The sequence below is a fragment of the Doryrhamphus excisus genome, chromosome 16 (assembly GCF_030265055.1).
Source record: "Doryrhamphus excisus isolate RoL2022-K1 chromosome 16, RoL_Dexc_1.0, whole genome shotgun sequence".
Taxonomy (NCBI): Eukaryota; Metazoa; Chordata; class Actinopteri; order Syngnathiformes; family Syngnathidae; genus Doryrhamphus; species Doryrhamphus excisus.
Genome location: NC_080481.1, coordinates 8,195,540 through 8,214,947, shown reverse-complemented (window position 1 = coordinate 8,214,947; position 19,408 = coordinate 8,195,540). Strand labels below are relative to the sequence as shown.

Below are 19,408 nucleotides of genomic sequence, written 5' to 3'. Positions count from 1 at the left end.
TTCAAAGGCTTTTTCACACCACACTGAAGATGAAAAGACAACAACTCCGAGAGCTCAATCTGATACACGGTGCCACTTGAAGTACATACTATATTGATATCATTTGATCCATTGTGTTTATTGCCTCCAGCTGCAGTCACTAGACTTACACAAGCATGGTCATGGGAGCTGGAATGCCATTTAAAAGTGCTGAGGCCAGCCAACGTCCTGTTCACCCTGTTTGATCCCCTCTCCTTCTTCTTCTTCTGAAAAACATCCACGCTTGAATGTTCCCATACAGCACTGGAACGTGACATGTAGGTAATTGAGTACAAGTCATAGCATCTCCTTCTGCAGATATTTGGTATCCACAAAGGGTGTGTTGGAACAAGCTCCGTGACACTGACTCAAGTTTTTATCTGTTTTTATCAAGTTGAGTTTTGAAGTACAGTACAGCTTGTTTGCGGTACATTTCCAAAAACTATTGACAAATGTGGTTGTGACTTATATTGTCTGGTCAGCCCAAGGCAGCATATCGGTCACAAGAAGACTCAGAAGAATAACGTCTTTGTGGCTTGACAACAAAACAGATGTATCACGCGTTCAGTCATATGGTGAGCTAAAAATTTGATTGCTTTTAGTATAACATCACCAGTGCATACACAAAGTCATCAAACTATAAGATGTTCCTTCAGCAATGGAAAAAAACACATTGTGTTTTTTCCGTAATAACAGACTCTGCCAACATTTACTCATATATTTTATTTCAAGGTCAGTAAAAGTCAGAAAGGGGTGGAGTCTCAACTTATGTAACATCCATTTTTAGCCCTTCCCTCTGGCGTTCCATCTTTTTGTTGATGTTTAGCAGATTGTTTAGCGGCAGGCTTTACGTAACTTTACCCATATTTTCACGCCTGTCTATAAAAGGCGAAGTGCAAGCCCAGAGGGGCTGACTAACATCCTGATTGAGCAGCAGCAAACTTGTATGTCAGGTAAGACATCTTTCTCCTTTCTATACATTCTCCCTACATTGCTGCTGAAATAATACAAAATTGGGTTTTCAAGCGTAGAGTGCAGTGGCAGTGTGCTGTTTTGTGAGGCTCTTTTAAAACTTTCTCAGCTATTTTTTTTTTCCTCCACATGCACGGCAGCCGAGTGTCGCGCAGGCCACACAGCTAGGAGACCGGAGTTGGATTCCACCCTCAGCCATCTCTGTGTGGAGTTTGCATGTTCTCCCCGTGCATGCGTGGGTTTTCTCCGGGTACTCCGGTTTCCTCCCACATTCCAAAAACATGCTAGGTTAATTGGCGACTCCAAATTGTCCATAGGTATGAATGTGAGTGTGAATGGTTGTTTGTCTATAAGTGCCCTGTGATTGGGTGTACCCCGCCTCTCGCCCGAAGACAGCTGGGATAGGCTCCAGCACCCCCGCAACCCTAGTGAGGATACGCGGTAGAAACTAAATGAATTTTCCACATGTGTAGTCATTGAAAGTCGGAATGTGGTTTTGAGAAGCAGCACTGCCAAAGTTGAGACATTGCAACATGTCTGTGTTGCACTAGTCAGCATTTATGCAATTCATTTGTACTGAATGTGTACCTTACTCACAGCGACAGGCGTTCCCCTTTCCCCCTGCTGCCTCTGCAGATATGATGAAGAGGCTGATCCTCGATGTGGACACAGGGGTGGATGACGCTCAGGCCATCATGATGGCCCTGGCAGCCCCCAATGTGGAGATACTGGGGATCACCTGCACGCACGGCAACACCCCACTGCAGAACGTCCTGAAGAACACCCTGCGGGTCTTGAAAGTCTGCAACAGGCTAGACGTGAGTACCAGCTTACATACAAAACAGTGCTTTCTTGAGTGAACCATGTCATGTGCCACAGATCCCCGTGTACTCTGGCTTCGCTGAGGGCCTAATGGGACGCAAAATCCACGCGGGAGCCTTTCATGGGAAGGATGGACTGGGCGACGTCCCCGATCCAGATGCTCCGGGCCTGGAATTGCTGCAGGAAATGAATGCTGTGCAAGCCATTATTTCCATTGCCAGTAAATACCCCGGGGAGGTGCGTTGATGACAAACCTCAAACAACCCCAAAGACTGTTACTGTAGTAAAAGTAGTACTGTGGTGTTCAGGGCAGATGGGCCTCATTTCTGCATTTGCATACAGTAGCTTGTTTTTTTTATTGGCCCTGCAGCATGTTAAAAAAATTAAGCAAGTAAAATGTAAGATTTTTTTAAAGCAAAAAGGCGTAATGTGAGATGTTCAAACAACACTAATAATAATACCCTTTGTCACAAATGTGACAATAGGGCTGTTATTTCATGTGTAGAGGGCTCTAATAATTTTAAAAACTGTATTCAGAAGGTCGTTAACAGGTTTTCTATGCTCAAATTCCAAATATATTTGATTTCTTTAAAGGATTTTTCGAACCTCATTAATGTGTCTCTGACCCACCCTTATATGTGTTGCTGTCATCCTTTTAAACGGAAATCAATGCCAACTTGTCATTTGAAATGTGGCTTGTGTGTGCAGGTTACCCTGGTCGCAACAGCACCCCTCACCAACCTGGCCCTTGCAGTCAAAATGGACCCCTCCTTGCCCAGCAAACTGAAGGCGCTCTACATCATGGGAGGAAACATTGAATGTACGATACAGCACTGTACAACTCTGATGTTTCTAGGCTCTCAACGACACCTTCTATTTTGCGATGTAGCCAGAGGGAACACATCAGTTTGCGGAGAGTTTAACTTCCTGGCAGATCCAGAGGCGGCCTACATTGTGTTGGAACGCTACACCTGTCCCACCACCATCGCTTCCTGGGAGTTCAGCTGCAGGAACAGCCTACCATGGGTGAGAAGCAGGGCCTTGTCCATATTATACACGATCGTCATCTATGACAAAGAATATTTTTGTGTGCTTTAGTCCTTTTGTGACACATGGCTAGCCCAAAACACGCCTAAGGCTCGTTTCATGGAAAAGATCTCAGCCCATACACGCAAGGTAAAGATGTGTGCAGATTTAGGTAGCATCAACTAACAATTCAGTTTTAATACACAGCAGCTTTAAGCAATTTGACATGTCCTTGACCTGAAGATGGTGCAGACGGATCGGTATCAAAAAGAGCTGGTGTCAGGATCGGGTTTCAACACCTGCGACACCTACGCTGTGGCTGCAGCCATCAGTGACAACTTGGTGACAGAAAGCGAGGAGGTAACTCCATTCTTGACAACTTTTAGTGGAGTGGGCAGGTGGAAAGATGTCTGTGATCTTGCTGGTGCAGGTGGCTGTGACGGTGGAGCTGGATGGAACAAACACCAGAGGCATGATGGTCCTGGACTACATTGATGTGCTGCACAAGGAGCATAAGGTCACCATCTTGAAGAAAATAGACCTGGAGGTGTTCAAGGTGTTGTTGATGAACGCGTTGAAGTAGTGGCTGACCTTTCTGCTGGTTTTACTAGGAAGTGACCTTTATGACTCGGTTCTACAGTGTAGTGTCTTCCACACAGACTTACTTTGATTTGATTGACTGGGATTTACAAAGAGGAAAGTGATGCAGATTATTCCAACAAGAAGCCAATAAAACCTTTTATTGAAAGTGCTGGAATGTACACTCATTAAGAAAAAAAATCCTCCTTGTCTCCTTTGTTTCTATTTCAATAAGTTGTTTTTTTCTGACTTCCAGAAAACCTAAAATACACAGTTTCTTTTTCTGAAGTAGTTCTTCAGTATATATTACAACTTGGCAGAATATTATTTACAAATTATACAAAATGAAATGAACGCTGTAGCTCACCTGCTCCCTTGTTTCTGCAACCATTTCCAACACGGCTCTGAGTACCGACGGCGCGTCTCCCAACTCGAACACAAAAAACAGGAGTCTTTAAAGAGTCAATATCGGGTGAGCGAGTGTCCTAATTTACTGTATCCAATGTGTCACTTGTCACAATGTCCATCTTCCATCGCGCCGTTCTTATTGGACTCTGTACTTGTAAAACCAGCAGAGACCTCGCGTAAAGTTCCAGCCCAGTGAGACGGACAGGATGTAGAGGAAGGCGAGCAAGGCGAAGGGGTAGAGTAACACCACCGTGTTCTTCAGGAACGGCAGAGCTGTGTGAACAATTGACACAAGAGGACAGCTGATTTATTCGTGTTGAAAACAAATATGGTTCATTATTGCACCTACAAAATGTTTCAAACGTGAAGAGTTCGAGGCGGACACACTTTTCTGCCTTTTCAATCTTCTAGTGATAAAATCATCTGGAAAATGTCACAAAGTACAACATGCTAGACATTTCTTGACGTACCTGTGTTTTACTGCTGATTTCCAAAGAACAGAAAGTAGTTTTTTTTTTTAATCAAGAATTAGTCTAATCTTTCTTGTGGTAGGTTTCATATGTATATAGCCATAGAATACAATATTCTGTGTGTCAGAATCGTCTGAAATGGTCGGCACTGAAGGGGTTGAATGAGTAATTACACAAGAATTGCTGCTATATTTTACTTTGCATTCCTGTGCTCATCCCCAAAACATCCCAAACTACATGAATTCAAATCTTCTGTTTTTTTTCTGATGCTGAAGTGTAGTAAAATGTGAAGCTACTCACCATTGTACCCCAAGAAGGTGATGTAGAGATAATAACCAATGGCTATAAGCCACAGCGTATTTCCGACAAAGTATCCCAGGAACCACTCAGAGTTTATCATCACCAAATCTGCAATAAACATGACCACAAATAGAGCTTAAATACATGATGCTTAAATCATTGGCTTACACTGACAAGAGAACACCATCTACTCACGGTTGATGAAAAAGAGCTGTACGAAATGCAGAATGACGAGGAGCGGGTAGAAAGCATTGAGGTGAACATCAAACGCATAACCCCACTCGACATCAAAATCTCGGTGTGGGTGTTTCAGTAAGTATTTGTTGCTTATCACCCTAAAAAGAGCAAAGTTATCCCTTCCACCTCTCACCATTTAAGTAATATCAGTTGAAGCACGGCTGTTTATTGGATCAGCACTCAACTCACCACATGAGAGTTGATATAAGGAGCCCCACTCCTATGCAATCAACAAACACCACCCAGAGCAGGAGCTTCAATGTGTCAAGAACGCCCATGTCCAGCACCAGGCCAAAGCCTATTGTTGACACTGCCACACACACACACACACAACAGGTAAAAGATCAGTCACCCTCACGTGGGAATATCATGTATGAAGTGACGCCCGACTTGCCACATAGCCAGACGCTGAGCACCACGAGGAAAGCTGGGTCATCCCGGGCCCACTGGTCCTTGGTCTGCTTCCTGTAGTGAAAGTTGCGGTAGACTCTCTGTGGCGACGTGAACAAATAAAGCATCTGCCAAAGGGCAAATTCGAAGTCCATCTGCCTGAAATGGAACAGTCTCCGCAAGTACTTGTAACGTTTGGCGCCCGCGGTGTGACGAGCAGCATCCCTCAAACCGAGTGCACCATTGCTGCTTTGGCTGGTAGTTGGCAACATCACTGAAAAATAATAGTAATACCACATAGTTAGTAGGAGTGTAAGAACAGAGGTATTCTCAGTTTTGGGTCCAGTGATTGTTGTGCATTGAATTGGTAAACATAGTTTAAACCAACAAAGTAAACACTACTGTCATACTATATGTAGTGGCTATTTGTCCTTCAAAATAAACTTAACTTAAACTATAATCAAAAGGCCACTGATGCACCACGTGTTGTGTTTTACGCAGGCAGAAGAGTCATTGTCCATACAACCTTGTTCCGTTTCTTCTTATTTCTTTTTATTACCAAGCAAGCAAACTAAAAGGGAACACAGGCATTGTCTCCTGTTGCCTCTCTTGCTCTGATACAAAAACCATAGGCCCACCCCGGTGCATGCTGGTCCTGTGATCACTGCCTACATAAATAGATTGCAGGTGCCCAGGGTGTTATCCAATGAAATAAATCCACAAATAAACTACTAATTAACCCCAACAAAATATGATAAATAAACAAATAAATAAGTAACAAGAAAATATTATCAAGTAATCCAAACAAAACAACTAAAAATAAATCAACAGATATTAGAAACCTAGGGACACACTACTAAATAGCTCCTACACTATATACACGGGGGGGGGGGGGGGGGGGGGGTTAAAAATTAAATCAAACGTTAATCATGAGGGATAAGCTTAAAGTACGCTTCTTTAGTGGGTTACTAGAGTGTTTTATATTGCCCCCGTCGTTTACAGCAGAAATCTCTATTTCAGTGCCATGGCAACTCAAGGAGATCATCAAGGAGAACACAACGAGTGCTTGTATGAGGACATGTGTGGATGCATCTACTTTAATAGTGTATGCCTTGCTATATTGGATAAAAATTAAAAGTCGCGCCTTGAGAAGAGTCTCAAATTACCACAACTCTCCACTGAAGAGGCATTGGTGCTCATTAACAACATCAATGTCAACATACGGAATTCTTGTCACATTTGATATTCTATCTTGCTAGATGGCTGGTGCTAACTGGCATCGTTAGCTTTTTGCTAACTACAACAGTTACAGTATGTGAAGGCCTGGCCGTTTTTACTTGAGGCCAGCGTGAAATGATGCCGAGGACTGCTTGAAAGCCGTTAAACAACATGATTTAATTTTCTGCGTTGCGTTACCTTTTTGTTCTTCTCCTTGCTCGAAGGAAACCAACTTTTCTTGGTGTTTTGTGTAGCTGTTTATGACGCTTCCTGGAGAGTCGCGGAAAACGAACACGTAGGAGCTTCCGGTAACCACTGCGGTATTGTGGGAAATGTAGTCGTTGAATTAACTCTGCTCAAACGAAACCAAACTAACTGCACACCAAAGAAAACATATTTAAGAGCACATGAACCAAACCGAATGTTAAATGATATATTTAGGATATGATTATGGCCAGACTGCAGTTGTTACATATTTCTGCGGCGTCGCCATGCTGTTTACAATTGTGTTCGCCAGATGGCGAACTACTTTCAATGTGGACTGTGAGGACCCCACGAAGAAGGTCTCGCTACTTCCGCTAACTACGACGTTGCTACTGGATTGCAGGAATCTAATCACCGCTGTTCTGGTCCAGAAGGCCAAATAGCGCCAGGTAATAATCCTGAATACATCAAATATATTGAAATCGTTGCACTGTTGAACTACCAGACAAGTAGAACATGACGTGATATGCAGTGTAATCCTCGGTAAACCTGTTACAACACAATGTCCTTGACTAGCTAATGCTAGTAGCATCGCAGCAAGGACTCATGCTAGGTTGCTGTCACTTATACGTATATACGTTTATCTCTATATATCTAACAAAATATATGCTTTAGTTTCACATAAATAAAATTAGCATGTATCCAAAAGTCTGCCTTTTGAATTTTTGATGTTTTTGAAAGATGTTGAGTATGCGTGTCTTGGTTTGTTGACAGTGGAAGCTCCCGAGTGAGCTCATGTCGTGTGTTATTTTCAACATTATAGTGATATTTCCTTATTTATTTGAAGAATCATGTTGCGCCTGCCGAATGTTGGTCGAGCTCTGGCCGGAGCCACCAAGGGCAGCCTGGCTCCATCCAACACCGGTAAGTTGTCTGTGTGTGAATGTGGCTGTGTGTATACATGGATTCTTCTGTCCAACATGTGCATTTATTTCAGTGCGTACGCCTGTGCGTGCTGCGAGCAACATGGTGGAAGTGTTTGTGGACGGAAACCCAGTGGAGGTGGAGGCTGGCACTACTGTCCTTCAGGTTGGTCGAGCTGTCTTGATAGAAATGTCCATGTTAATGTACTGTTTCCCATCTACAGTGCATTCATGCACGAATAAAATAAATCAACGGAAATTTTCATTAATGTCAGTTGTTACTCCTGCAAGCTGATCAGAAACTCTTAAGACTACACACAACGTCCGGGTTGCTATAATTGCATACGGTACTACTATTTGTAAAGCCGTGAACGCATCAGGCTGAACGCTTGTGTGTGTGTGTGTGTGTGTTTGCGGATCTGCATGCGTGGAGACAGATACGTTTGCTGATATTCTTTTAGCTACATTCTTCTGGTGCGTTTGCTGGTATCAGAATATCCAAACTCCAATGTTGAGTTCAGATTCGGAAGTGAAAATATGTGGATATTTAAACTAATTGTTGTCTGTTGCCGTCCCGATGTCAGGCCTGTGAGAAAGCAGGAATCCAGATCCCAAGATTCTGCTACCACGAGCGCCTCTCAGTGGCTGGAAATTGCCGCATGTGTCTTGTGGAGATTGAGAAAGCTCCAAAGGTGAAAAAAGACCATCCGATCCATCAGGAATTGCCCTGGATCAGAATCCTGAGACTATAAAAGCAGCTAAAAATGTTTTATTTTATACCCGCAGCCCGTGGCAGCCTGTGCCATGCCTGTCATGAAGGGCTGGAACATCCTCACAAATTCAGAGAAGACTCGCAAAGCAAGGTGTAGAATTCAACCATTTTCAAACTCAACTTTAGCTTCAAGTCAATGTTGTGTAATAATGAGGATGTTTCATCAGAGAGGGAGTGATGGAGTTCTTGTTGGCCAACCACCCACTGGACTGCCCGATTTGTGATCAGGGAGGAGAGTGTGACTTGCAGGTAAGTTGGATCAAAAATTAGAGGCAATTAGATTCACGGCTCAGCTCACTGTAACCCTGCACCTGCTGTGCTTCCAGGATCAGTCCATGCAGTTTGGTTCGGACCGCAGTCGTTTCACAGAGGGGAAGCGAGCAGTGGAAGACAAGAACATTGGGCCGCTCATCAAAACCATCATGACTCGTTGCATTCAGTGCACACGTTGTGTTCGGTACTCCGAAGATTACCTGATGATTTGTAGTCACGTCAAAGAAAAAAATGTAATCCAAAATATGAGTAATGTCCCCCCCCCCCCCCCCCCCCCAGTTTTGCCAGTGAAATTGCTGGCGTTGAAGACCTGGGAACCACAGGAAGAGGAAACAACCTGCAAATCGGGACATACGTGGAGAAGATGTTCATGTCTGAGCTGTCCGGCAACGTTATTGACATCTGCCCGGTTGGCGCGCTAACCTCCAAGCCGTACGCCTTCACTGCACGGCCATGGGAGACGAGGTGGGAAAAGCCACAGGCCGGAAACCAGCACTGAAAATGAGACATATGTAATGTTAAGCACATTGCAGGAAAACGGAGTCCATTGACGTGCTGGACGCAGTGGGCAGTAACATCGTGGTGAGCACAAGAGGGGGCGAGGTGATGAGGGTGCTGCCCAGGCTAAATGAAGACATCAACGAAGAATGGATATCTGACAAAACCAGGTATAACACATGCTGCACGTGCATTATCCTTGGACATTTACATTTCAACGGCCCTGTCTGGCCTAACATTAACTCCGCTGCGTTCCTTCAGGTTTGCTTATGATGGTCTGAAGCGGCAGCGATTGACTCAGCCAATGGTGAAGGATGAGTCAGGTCAGCTGACTCCAGCCACTTGGGAGGATGCTCTGACTCGTGTTGCAGGAGCAGTAAGTGTTTGGGACTTGTTGCTACATCAGTCTTGATGATCCTTCTGGAGACCTCACCTCACAATGAGTTTGTTTTAGCTGCAAGGCGTGCAGGGCAGTCAAGTGGCGGCCATTGCAGGAGGCATGGCCGATGCGGAAGCCCTAGTCTGCCTGAAAGATCTCCTCAACAGGCTCAACTCGGAGAGCCTCTGCACTGAAGAAGTCTTCCCTATGGCTGGAGCCGGGTGTGTAGTGAACCAGACTAGACGACAAGGGGCAGTCAAAATTATGCATATTTAGGCAAATTTTTTGCAAACAACAAACATGGCTAATTGAACTAAAATACAGAAGGAATTCAGAAGACGCATTTGGTCACTCGGTGTCAGTAATTTTAGTGTAACATTCAAAACATTCAAACAAGCACCAAACTCAATCGCGGGAATAACAGGTTTTTATTTCAGGTTTGACTGATCTCACAATCCGCCAAGCTAAAACTCAAATCTCAATCCCTGGCCCCACTCAGCTACCCTAGGGAACACATTCATAGCAACACACACAGGCACAAGTTTGTCTATTATGTATACTATATTGGGTAATACAAGAGTAAAGATGGCTATGGGTGTTATTTCATGTTTTGAGGGTTCTAATTCTGTATTCCCATCTGTTGCCGATTTTTCTACAGCACTGATCTGCGGTCCAACTACCTTCTAAACACCGGTATCGCCGGCATTGAGGACTGTGATCTGCTGCTACTGGTCGGCACCAACCCGCGCTATGAGGCCCCGCTGTTCAATGCCAGAATCCGCAAGAGGTAAACTCACCATGAACTGATACATGTGATATGTTCAAAAAAGGCTTTTCCTGGTTGGCAGCTGCTGAACAAATCCATTAGTGTTTGCTAAATTTGCTTTGATACACAAGAAACCGTCACCGACTTGATCTAAACACTCACATGTTTGTCCATGTGGACCAGTTGGCTTCATAACGAGCTGCGTGTTGCCCTGGTGGGTCACAGCGTGGACCTGAATTACACATACGACCACCTTGGGGAGGAGACGTCTGTGCTGAAAGAGCTGGCCAATGGAACACATCCCTTCTGCCAGGTGCCAACCGCTCTCGGCTGACGCAACAGTTTACGTTCTTGACTGATTCTGTCCTCCATCCGCAGGTCCTTGCAGCTGCGCAGCGTCCGGTGGTCGTAGTGGGCAGCAGCGCTCTACAGCGAAAGGACGGCGCTGCCATTTTGAGCGCTGTTTCCACCATCGCTCAGAATGCCAGAACAAGCAGCGGAGTGGAGGAAGGATGGAAAGTTCTCAATGTCCTGCACAGGTGGGAAAGACTGTGATGAAACTGTGAAGGGGATGTCACAACTTGAGCTTCCGTGGGTTTGAACAGAGTGGCCAGTCAGGTGGCGGCCCTGGACTTGGGCTACAAGGCCGGCGTGGACGCCATCAGGACGAACCCGCCCAAAGTCTTGTTCTTGCTAGGAGCCGACAGCGGGTGCATCACCCGGGCTGACCTTCCTAAAGATAGCCTCATCATCTACCAAGGTGCTTTCACACACATCTAAGAATCTGGCGAGAGGATACTTGAGTCCCTTTTTAAATCCTTACAGGTCACCATGGGGATGTCGGTGCAACAATGGCGGATATAATCCTCCCCGGTGCAGCTTACATCGAGAAAAATGCTACTTATGTCAACACAGAGGGAAGGAGCCAACACACCCGTGTAGCTGTCACAGCACCAGGAATGGCCCGAGAGGACTGGAAAGTCATCAGAGCTGTATCAGAGGTGCGTATGACATCACACTTCATGCCATTTTCATCCTCATAAAAGCTCAGAGTTGCTGAAATAAATGGGATTTTGTGCCATCAGCTCGTAGGTGCGACACTGCCCTACGAGTCCCTGGATGAGGTTCGATCCAGGCTGGCTGAGGTGTCTCCCAACCTGGTGCGGTATGACTACGTGGAGGAGGCAAACTATTTCAAGCAGGCAAACGAGCTCGCTAAGGTAAGCACTACATTGACTGAGCGAGGAACTGAGATGCAGATATTTTCATCAAGTTATTCTCCACCAGGGCGTGAAGCAAGAACTCATCGCCGCTCCTCTCATACCGCCTCAGCTCTCAGTAAAGGACTTCTACATGACAGGTATGTGCCGTGTTCACAGAGGAGAGTACACCGGAGCAAAACCCAGCTCTTATTCCCGGTCACTTTGTCTTTCAGATGCGATCAGCAGAGCCTCGCAGACGATGGCCAAGTGCGTCAAGGCCTCCACAGAAGGCGCCGCTGCTGTCGACGAGCCCTCCATTTGTTAGACGCCAACACACATCCATAAACTCATAGCTCTACCGGAGTCATCCACACTTCTCTGAAGTCAGTGTTGCGCCTTTTTAATTTAAACGTGTCCTTGTTTGTAGCCGCTTCCATCATTTTCACCCCTGAGAACGAGCTTTGCTGGGGTAAACAAAAGCTTTTGAAAAATGTAGAAAATAAAATATTATACACTGCTTTTGTATATATTGTTTTCATTTATATCCAGTTAAACCTCAATTTTTCATTGCACAGTTTTTGTAAGATTCACTCCCCAGTTTTCATGTACTGTCTCAGTCAAACGAGTCAGTTTGCCCTCTACTGTATTGTTCAGTGTCACAAAGCACCACTGTCACCTGACATGGGGCCGAAGGAAGTTGGAAGTGCCAGCAATTGGATAAGAAGGTGAGAAAGACGATTCAATTCAAGAAAGTACGAAGTTGGCTTCCTCCTGTTTCTCCTCCTTGCTCTTTGCCAACAAGTCTTCAATTAAGTTAAAAAAATATATAACAGTGTATTAACTTATTCACATTTTCTGCATGTTAAGTCATAATTAATCTCTATGAAGTGTATTTTTCCTATTTTTAAAGTGTTAACAGATTTATTGGATTTACATTATTTCCTATGGGATGAATTGAATTGAATGTTTATATATGTAATACAAGGATGAAGAGTCTTGAACCAGTCATGATGTGCTATATATATCACTATATTGACAGTTACTATGGTACCCATTATGGCATTGTATGGTCATATCACCTCGTACTTCGGTATGTGACAAAAAATCAAATTAATAAAATAAAGTAAAAAAAATTAAATTATATTAAGAAAGCAGGAAGTGAACAAATGTAACAGTTAATGATTGTAAAAGTACCAGATGGAGGGGTAGGATTTAATAAGCTTTGCTTCTTCCTACTCCTTTTGGACATGTGGAACTGTGAACTGATTATGTGATGCACTCAATTGTAATCTGATGCATGTTCAAATGAAATAAAACCATTACCAATTGTGAATTAATAAGAAAAACCTAGGTACCACAGTATTCTACAAATAAAACAAATTCAATAATAATGACAAATATTATTATATATTTCATACATGTTGACCTGTCTGAAGTTGGCCCCCCAACATTTGCACTGCTCTCGTTTTTAAGTTATTAGAGTTTATTACATAGGTCAACCAAAGGTAAGCCAGCCCCAGTCTCATTTTTTTTATATAACGGTTCTGATTTCTTGATGCACGCCTTCCTGCTAAAAACACCAACATGGCATCGCCTGTGTAATTACAGCGTGAGCAATGTGTGATTTAAGTACCAAAAGAAGGTTGAAAGTGTAAGTATATTGCAGGCCTCAGTAAATTATGGTTTGTCTTAGCAAGGCCTTGAGAAAAAGTTTATATAAGAGTCTGTTGTGACCAGACCGGGAAGCTGGGTGTCTGGAACTGTGTCCTCCACCCTACTCTTGTTCTTCACTCAGAGTGAGCGTGTGTGAGCGAGCAACAGCATAGGAAGACTCCCCCCCCCCCTTGGCCGTATTTGGTATATTATTTCATTTTCTAGGTCAGGGTAAGATCATGTTATTTGAGTCTTGTCCATCTCGACCGGTGTTGATGCTTTTTCTCTCCATGCTCCAAAGGAAGCTTTACCCAAGGACGGAGATGGTTCCCGTTAAAATCCTCATACTGGGCAGTCCAAGCACAGGAAAAACAGGTAGGCAGATACCAAGATCTGTGGCAGATAAATCTGATTTCAGTGTCTTTTCACATCTGTTTGGAGTAGAGGAGGTTTTTCTAAATAAGGAAATCAGAAAGGTCTGAAGATGACCCTTTCACAGTGAATCCTGCCATGGCTTGTCACCTCCTCCCCCATCTTGTAATGGCACACCGCTGCCTGTCTCTTGTCAGATCTGCTTAATTGTTATTTTATGCTCTCACTGCTGTGAGCCGTCCACTTGAGCGCTTGTTTAAACTTCCTAAGAGGTTAATTCTTTCTTTCTTGGAAAAGCTCAAGTGTCACCAACAGTTCCACTTTCCTAAAAAATATTTAATCACTAGCATAATTATACGGCGGTCGCAGCTCTCACAGCTAGGAGAACGGAGTTCAGCTAGGAGAACGGAGTTCAGCTCGGAGAACGGAGTTCAATTCCACCCTTGGCCATCTCTGTGTGGAGTTTGCATGTTCTCCCCGTGCATGCGTGGGTTTTCTCCGGGTACTCCGTTTTCCTCCCACATTCCAAAAACATGCTAGGTTAATTGGCGACTCCAAATTGTCCATAGGTATGAATGTGAGTGTGAATGGTTGTTTGTCTATATGTGCCCTGTGATTGGCTGGCGACCAGTCCAGGGTGTACCTCACCTCTCACCTGAAGACAGCTGGGATAAAATGAATGAATGAATAGCATAATTATGCCTTCATACAGTGAAGAAAATAAGTATTTGAACACCCTGCTATTTTGCTATTTCTCCCACTTAGAAATCATGGAGGGGTCTGAAATTTTCATCGTAGGTGCATGTCCACTGTGAGAGAGATAAACTAAAAAGAAAAATCCAGAAATCACAATGCATGATTTTTTAACAATTTATTTGTGTGATACAGCTGCAAATAAGTATTTGAACACCTGTGTATCATCTAGAATTCTGACCCTGAAAGACCTGTTAGTCTGCCCATTAGAAGTCCACCTGCACTCCATGTATCATCCTGAATCAGATGCACCTGTTTGAGGTCGTTAGCTGCATAAAGACACCTGTCCACCCCATACAATCAGTAAGACTTTAACTTGTAACATGGCGAAGACCAAAGAGCTGTCCAAAGACACCAGAGACAAAATTGTACACCTCCACAAGGCTGGAAAGGGCTACGGAGCAATTACCAAGCAGCTTGGTGAAAAAAGGTCCACTGTTGGAGCTATCATTAGAAAATGGAAGAAGCTAAACATGACGGTCAATCTCAATCGGAGTGGAGCCCCATGCAAGATATCACCTCGTGGGGTCTCAATGATTCTAAGAAAGGTGAGGAATCAGCCCAGAACTACACGACAGGACTTGGTCAATGACCTGAAAAGAGCTGGGACCACCGTTTCCAAGGTTACTGTAGGTAATACACTAAGACGTCATGATGTGAAATCATGCATGGCACGAAAGGTTCCCCTGCTTAAACCAGCACATGTCAAGGCCCGTCTTAAGTTTGCATATGACCATTTGGATGATACAGAGGAGTCATGGGAGAAAGTTTTATGGTCAGATGAGACCAAAATAGAACTTTTTGGTCATAATTCCAATAAGCGTGTTTGGAGGAAGAAGAATGAAGAGTACAATCCGAAGAACACCATCCCTACTGTGAAGCATGGGGGTGGTAGCATCATGCTTTGGGGGTGTTTTTCTGCACATGGGACAGGACGAGTGCACTGCATTAAAGAGAGGATGACTGGGGCCGTGTATTGTGAGATTTTGGGGAACAACCTCCTTCCCTCTGTCAGAGCATTGAAGATGGGTCGTGGCTGGGTCTTCCAACACGACAACGACCCGAAGCACACAGCCAGGAAAACCAAGGAGTGGCTCCGTAAGAAGCATATCAAGGTTCTAGCATGGCCCAGCCAGTCTCCAGACCTGAACCCAATCGAAAATCTTTGGAGGGAGCTCAAACTCCGTGTTTCTCAGCGACAGCCCAGAAACCTGACTGATCTAGAGAAGATCTGTGTGGAGGAGTGGGCCAAGATCCCTCCTGCTGTGTGTGCAAACCTGGTGAAAAACTACAGGAAACGTTTGACCTCTGTAATAGCAAACAAAGGCTACTGTACCAAATATTAACATTCATTTTCTCAGGTGTTCAAATACTTATTAGCAGCTGTATCACACAAATAAATTGTTAAAAAATCATGCATTGTGATTTCTGGATTTTTCTTTTTAGTTTATCTCTCTCACAGTGGACATGCACCTACGATGAAAATTTCAGACCCCTCCATGATTTCTAAGTGGGAGAAATAGCAAAATAGCAGGGTGTTCAAATACTTATTTTCTTCACTGTACATGTAAATAGTCACCACAGGAAGTAATTCTTACTTTTTTGGAGGAAACCTTCAATATAGGCGAGTGTGCCATAGCATCCAGAGTGCCAAAAATCTAGAATAATTTCACAAATAGCACCACTTCATTTAGTATGCCAGAAATACCAGACAATACGCTCAAAAAGTGAACTGAGATGTAGAAACATCCCAAACATATGTTGAAATCTAATCACTGATTTGAGGATCGAACCAACAACCATCAGGTTGGGCGACGACCACGCCACCGGCATATATTATAATATTTGCATGAAATATTAAAGGGTCCCTTTGCATTGAGTTGTGGATGCCAATAGAGCAGCTACATACGATATCCAGCACAGAAAACGTTCTTGTTCTTCCAGAATCTGCACCTATTCCAGCTGTACTTTTTCGGATTTCTTGCTACCTGCAAAAACATTGTTTTCATTTATTCCACACACGGCCAGACACGCCTACGCTGCTGTGTTACAAAGCACCCACAAGTGTTCCACTGTTCTATTTCCACAGCCTTGTGTGTCCGCTTCATGACCAAGCGGTTCATTGGCGAGTATGACAACAAGAAGGGTAAGAAGGTGGCAAGGTATCTCCTAACATGTAAGACTTCCTCTCATGTCATGACGTGTTCCATCACAGATATGACATACAGATGCTGCCGACTCGTGGACCAGGAAGCTGTGGACTTGGAGATCTTGGATACAGCTTGTAAGGTAACATTTGGTCTTATCAGCTCACAAACCTCACTGCGAGCGGTCATGTGATGCGTCCGTGGTGGTGTTGTGTTGCAACAGGAGAGCTGTGCGTCTTCACTGGAGGCCTACATCCGCTGGGCTGATGGTTTCCTGCTTCTCTACTCCATCACGCACCGCCACAGCTTCCTGGAGGTCCAGCGTCTCAAGAGACTCATTGACCAAACCAAACAGAGTCTGGGTAAGAAAGGTGTTTGCTCACTGTGAGCCATATTTGACAGCATGAGCAGTAACAGTAATGTACATGTATTCTATAAATAGAATGTTTCAAGCCGATTTACTCGATAAATCACCTGAACCAGCACCATGGGATGTGCTCGGTGTGTTTGCTCTGGTCTAACTGTCTCAGAAGCCTACCTTTTGTCACCTGGGCGCACACAAACTCACCAGATGCTCACCATAGTGTGGAGATGCCAGTGTTTACACAGTCGCATGTGATGTTAATCGTTAATTTCTAGAACGAGGCTGATACGTCTTCATCCAGGAAGTAACTGTGTGGGTGTGTGTGTCAGTCGTCCCCACAGTTCTTGTAGCCAATAAAGCAGACTTGGAAAGTGGCAGGGAGGTGACAACAGAGGAAGGACAGAGACTGGCTAATGATTTAAGGTATGTACGGTATGTATACTGTATACAAAACGTGTGTGTGCGTGTTCCTTGAAAATGTACTCGGCAAGTCAGGCTGTTCGAAAGTACATGTATTGTTGCTGGCACAATAGTAATGGGAAGTGACTGTGTGTGTGTGTGTGTGTGTGTGTGTGTGTGTGTGTGTGTGTGTGTGTGTGTGTGTGTGTGTGTGTGTGTGTGTGTGTGCAGGTGTGGTTTCAGGGAACTGTCAGTGGCTGATGCTGTGTTAGCTGTGGAAGCAGCCATGTTTCAGCTCATCAGGTTAGTTTCAGACAAACTTTCAGCGCACACACGCCACACCATTTGTTTCACCGTAGGCCCGCACTGAGCTTTAAAACACACCACAGCCTCTGTATGCACACATTTCCAGTCAATTGTGTGTTGTTCTGTGTACAGAAACGCGTGTGTGTGTGTTTCACCGCTCACAACTAGCATTGTCTCGCCTCCCATGTGTGACAGACGGGTGTTGGACCAGCAACGGCCTCTGCCTGACCGCCGTTCCTACATGCTGACCGTGCGTCACGCTCTAACCAAGAAGCTGACCCGCTCTAAAACCATGCAGTGGTGACCTCAACATGCTCATCACGGTGTTGATGAGCGTTGTATATTGTGCACTCATTGGTATTAAAACAGAAAATTACAGATTTAGTTGGATCCTTGTTTATATTTGAAATATTTTCATAGTTAAGAGCATAGAAAACATGTTTACGACTTTGTGTATATGGTTTTAACATCATTAGAGCCCTTTAGACATGAAATAGCACCCCTATAGCCACCTTTACACTTGTATTATCTCATATAGGAGACGTAAGACATGTGCCTGTGTGTGTTGTTGTAAAATGTGTTCCGGCAGACAGGAAGTGACTTTGGGGGTTCAGAGTTGAGTTTTTAGCTCTGTGTGGGCCGCCTGTATATAGGGATTAGTGAAGCCGCAGACTTTGAAGGATGAAGTAGTGAGGAATAACTGTATACAACTATTACATCATTCATTGGGGTTTGACAACATCAAAAAGGCAGTGGCCATAATCTTGTTTGCTTACAAAGTCAAGAGTGGGTGAATTGCTCCAAATATCAAAACAAAGGGTAGTATCTGTATTGAATTGATAGCAGTGTGATCAGATCAATATTTTTCAGTTCTCGTCAATGTTTATTTTCACAAATAGGTGTTTTGTTGTTGATATTGTAATATCCATGTATTGTTTACAAACTCCACACATCTAGTCTTTTGACAAATGGGGCTATTGGGGGATTTGAACGTAGTAGTTTTGGCTTTTGTTATTTTACAACATTATGAAATGAGTTAAAAAATGTCAAGTACAACGTATCGGAAACACCGGTAGAATTTGGTATCAAATCGATACCAAAGTGGACTGGCATGCTTGCTTTAGCTTGCAATAGCACAACACCCCCAGTAGATGGCGTTGTGCACTGTTATTAAAAGCCTGACTTTTTTTGACACTGATGTTAACTTGATCACAGTGTAATCACAACGCAATCATTCAAAAGAATGAGTCAGGGCTTTGATAACAGCCTTCTCCCACTTCTTAAGGAAAAGAAAAGCCACAAAAATGAAATAAACTATAACTGAGAGGGAAACTTTATCAAAAACTGCTTATTTGTGCTGAGGAAAAAGAACCACCAGCAAATCGCAATCCACCTCGAAATGTCAAAGGAAATGTGGAGGTTTTAGTATACACATATAAAGCTAATGTACCACCGGTACCTTCCAGCAGCTGTGAAATGAAAGACAGTCATGTGAGTGGATTAATGGCCATGACATCAGTGGTCACCTAGGAGACAAAAGGTCAAAACCTACTCTTTTGTCTTAGAATAGACCATGAGTCATACGTGCATCATTACACACACAGCCAATCACTCAATTCCTGATCATAAATCAGGAAGTAACAGCCAATCAGGAAGGTTGACATCCATCCATCCATCCATCCAGTAAAGGACACACCTACGATGATGAGAATAAAACCACAGAATACCGATTCCTCTAAGCCATGACACCATCTGCTGCGTTCAAATCTACTCTTATACAGGTTTTGGAGAAGATGAATATAGCTCACCATAATTAAATCACCCCTTAGTGGCTGGTCATTTTGCATGAGCACTCTGATTAGGGGCATTTTAATTATTAGATTTATATCACTAGATATTGTTTCACCTAGAACACAAAGCTGGAAAAAGGAGGGGCGTTGCTAAGAATTCTGGGCTC

At 43.9% G+C, this 19,408-nt stretch overlaps 4 protein-coding genes across 6 annotated transcripts; 3 read left to right on the top strand and 1 right to left on the bottom strand.

Moving 5' to 3' along the window:
- Nucleotides 1–835: 835 nt before the first annotated feature.
- On the top strand, nucleotides 836–3,682 carry LOC131104013 (inosine-uridine preferring nucleoside hydrolase-like). Its single transcript, XM_058050671.1, has 8 exons — nucleotides 836–971; nucleotides 1,627–1,808; nucleotides 1,870–2,049; nucleotides 2,521–2,632; nucleotides 2,702–2,838; nucleotides 2,911–2,988; nucleotides 3,082–3,198; nucleotides 3,269–3,682. The coding sequence occupies exons 1-8, from the start codon at nucleotides 965–967 to the stop codon at nucleotides 3,419–3,421; spliced, it is 966 nt and encodes a 321-aa protein (XP_057906654.1). The 5' UTR covers nucleotides 836–964; the 3' UTR covers nucleotides 3,422–3,682.
- unc50 (unc-50 homolog (C. elegans)) lies at nucleotides 3,022–6,940 on the bottom strand. 3 transcript variants are annotated; one of them, XM_058050672.1, is made up of 8 exons: nucleotides 6,639–6,940; nucleotides 5,227–5,496; nucleotides 5,022–5,142; nucleotides 4,791–4,930; nucleotides 4,596–4,703; nucleotides 3,785–4,098; nucleotides 3,430–3,517; nucleotides 3,022–3,337 (listed from the first exon to the last, which is right to left on the bottom strand). In XM_058050672.1, exons 2-6 carry the CDS (start codon nucleotides 5,492–5,494, stop codon nucleotides 3,962–3,964), a joined length of 774 nt encoding a protein of 257 aa, XP_057906655.1. In that variant the 5' UTR covers nucleotides 5,495–5,496; nucleotides 6,639–6,940; the 3' UTR covers nucleotides 3,022–3,337; nucleotides 3,430–3,517; nucleotides 3,785–3,961. The 3 variants fall into 3 exon arrangements, with proteins under 3 accessions (XP_057906655.1, XP_057906657.1, XP_057906656.1); XM_058050674.1 differs by lacking the exon at nucleotides 3,430–3,517; XM_058050673.1 differs by lacking the exon at nucleotides 3,430–3,517 and having other exon boundaries at nucleotides 3,022–3,286.
- ndufs1 (NADH:ubiquinone oxidoreductase core subunit S1) lies at nucleotides 6,688–11,974 on the top strand. The gene is made up of 19 exons (XM_058050664.1): nucleotides 6,688–7,093; nucleotides 7,492–7,568; nucleotides 7,642–7,733; nucleotides 8,152–8,259; nucleotides 8,354–8,430; nucleotides 8,507–8,588; nucleotides 8,666–8,796; nucleotides 8,892–9,077; nucleotides 9,146–9,280; nucleotides 9,372–9,486; nucleotides 9,565–9,710; nucleotides 10,148–10,276; nucleotides 10,439–10,568; nucleotides 10,634–10,794; nucleotides 10,861–11,015; nucleotides 11,081–11,256; nucleotides 11,341–11,475; nucleotides 11,543–11,615; nucleotides 11,691–11,974. Exons 2-19 carry the CDS (start codon nucleotides 7,496–7,498, stop codon nucleotides 11,780–11,782), a joined length of 2,196 nt encoding a protein of 731 aa, XP_057906647.1. The 5' UTR covers nucleotides 6,688–7,093; nucleotides 7,492–7,495; the 3' UTR covers nucleotides 11,783–11,974.
- Nucleotides 11,975–12,058: 84 nt separating this feature from the next.
- zgc:110699 (uncharacterized protein LOC325371 homolog) lies at nucleotides 12,059–19,192 on the top strand. Its single transcript, XM_058050675.1, has 8 exons — nucleotides 12,059–12,182; nucleotides 13,412–13,485; nucleotides 16,325–16,381; nucleotides 16,451–16,524; nucleotides 16,606–16,744; nucleotides 17,076–17,169; nucleotides 17,377–17,448; nucleotides 17,647–19,192. Exons 1-8 carry the CDS (start codon nucleotides 12,061–12,063, stop codon nucleotides 17,753–17,755), a joined length of 741 nt encoding a protein of 246 aa, XP_057906658.1. The 5' UTR covers nucleotides 12,059–12,060; the 3' UTR covers nucleotides 17,756–19,192.
- Nucleotides 19,193–19,408: the final 216 nt, after the last annotated feature.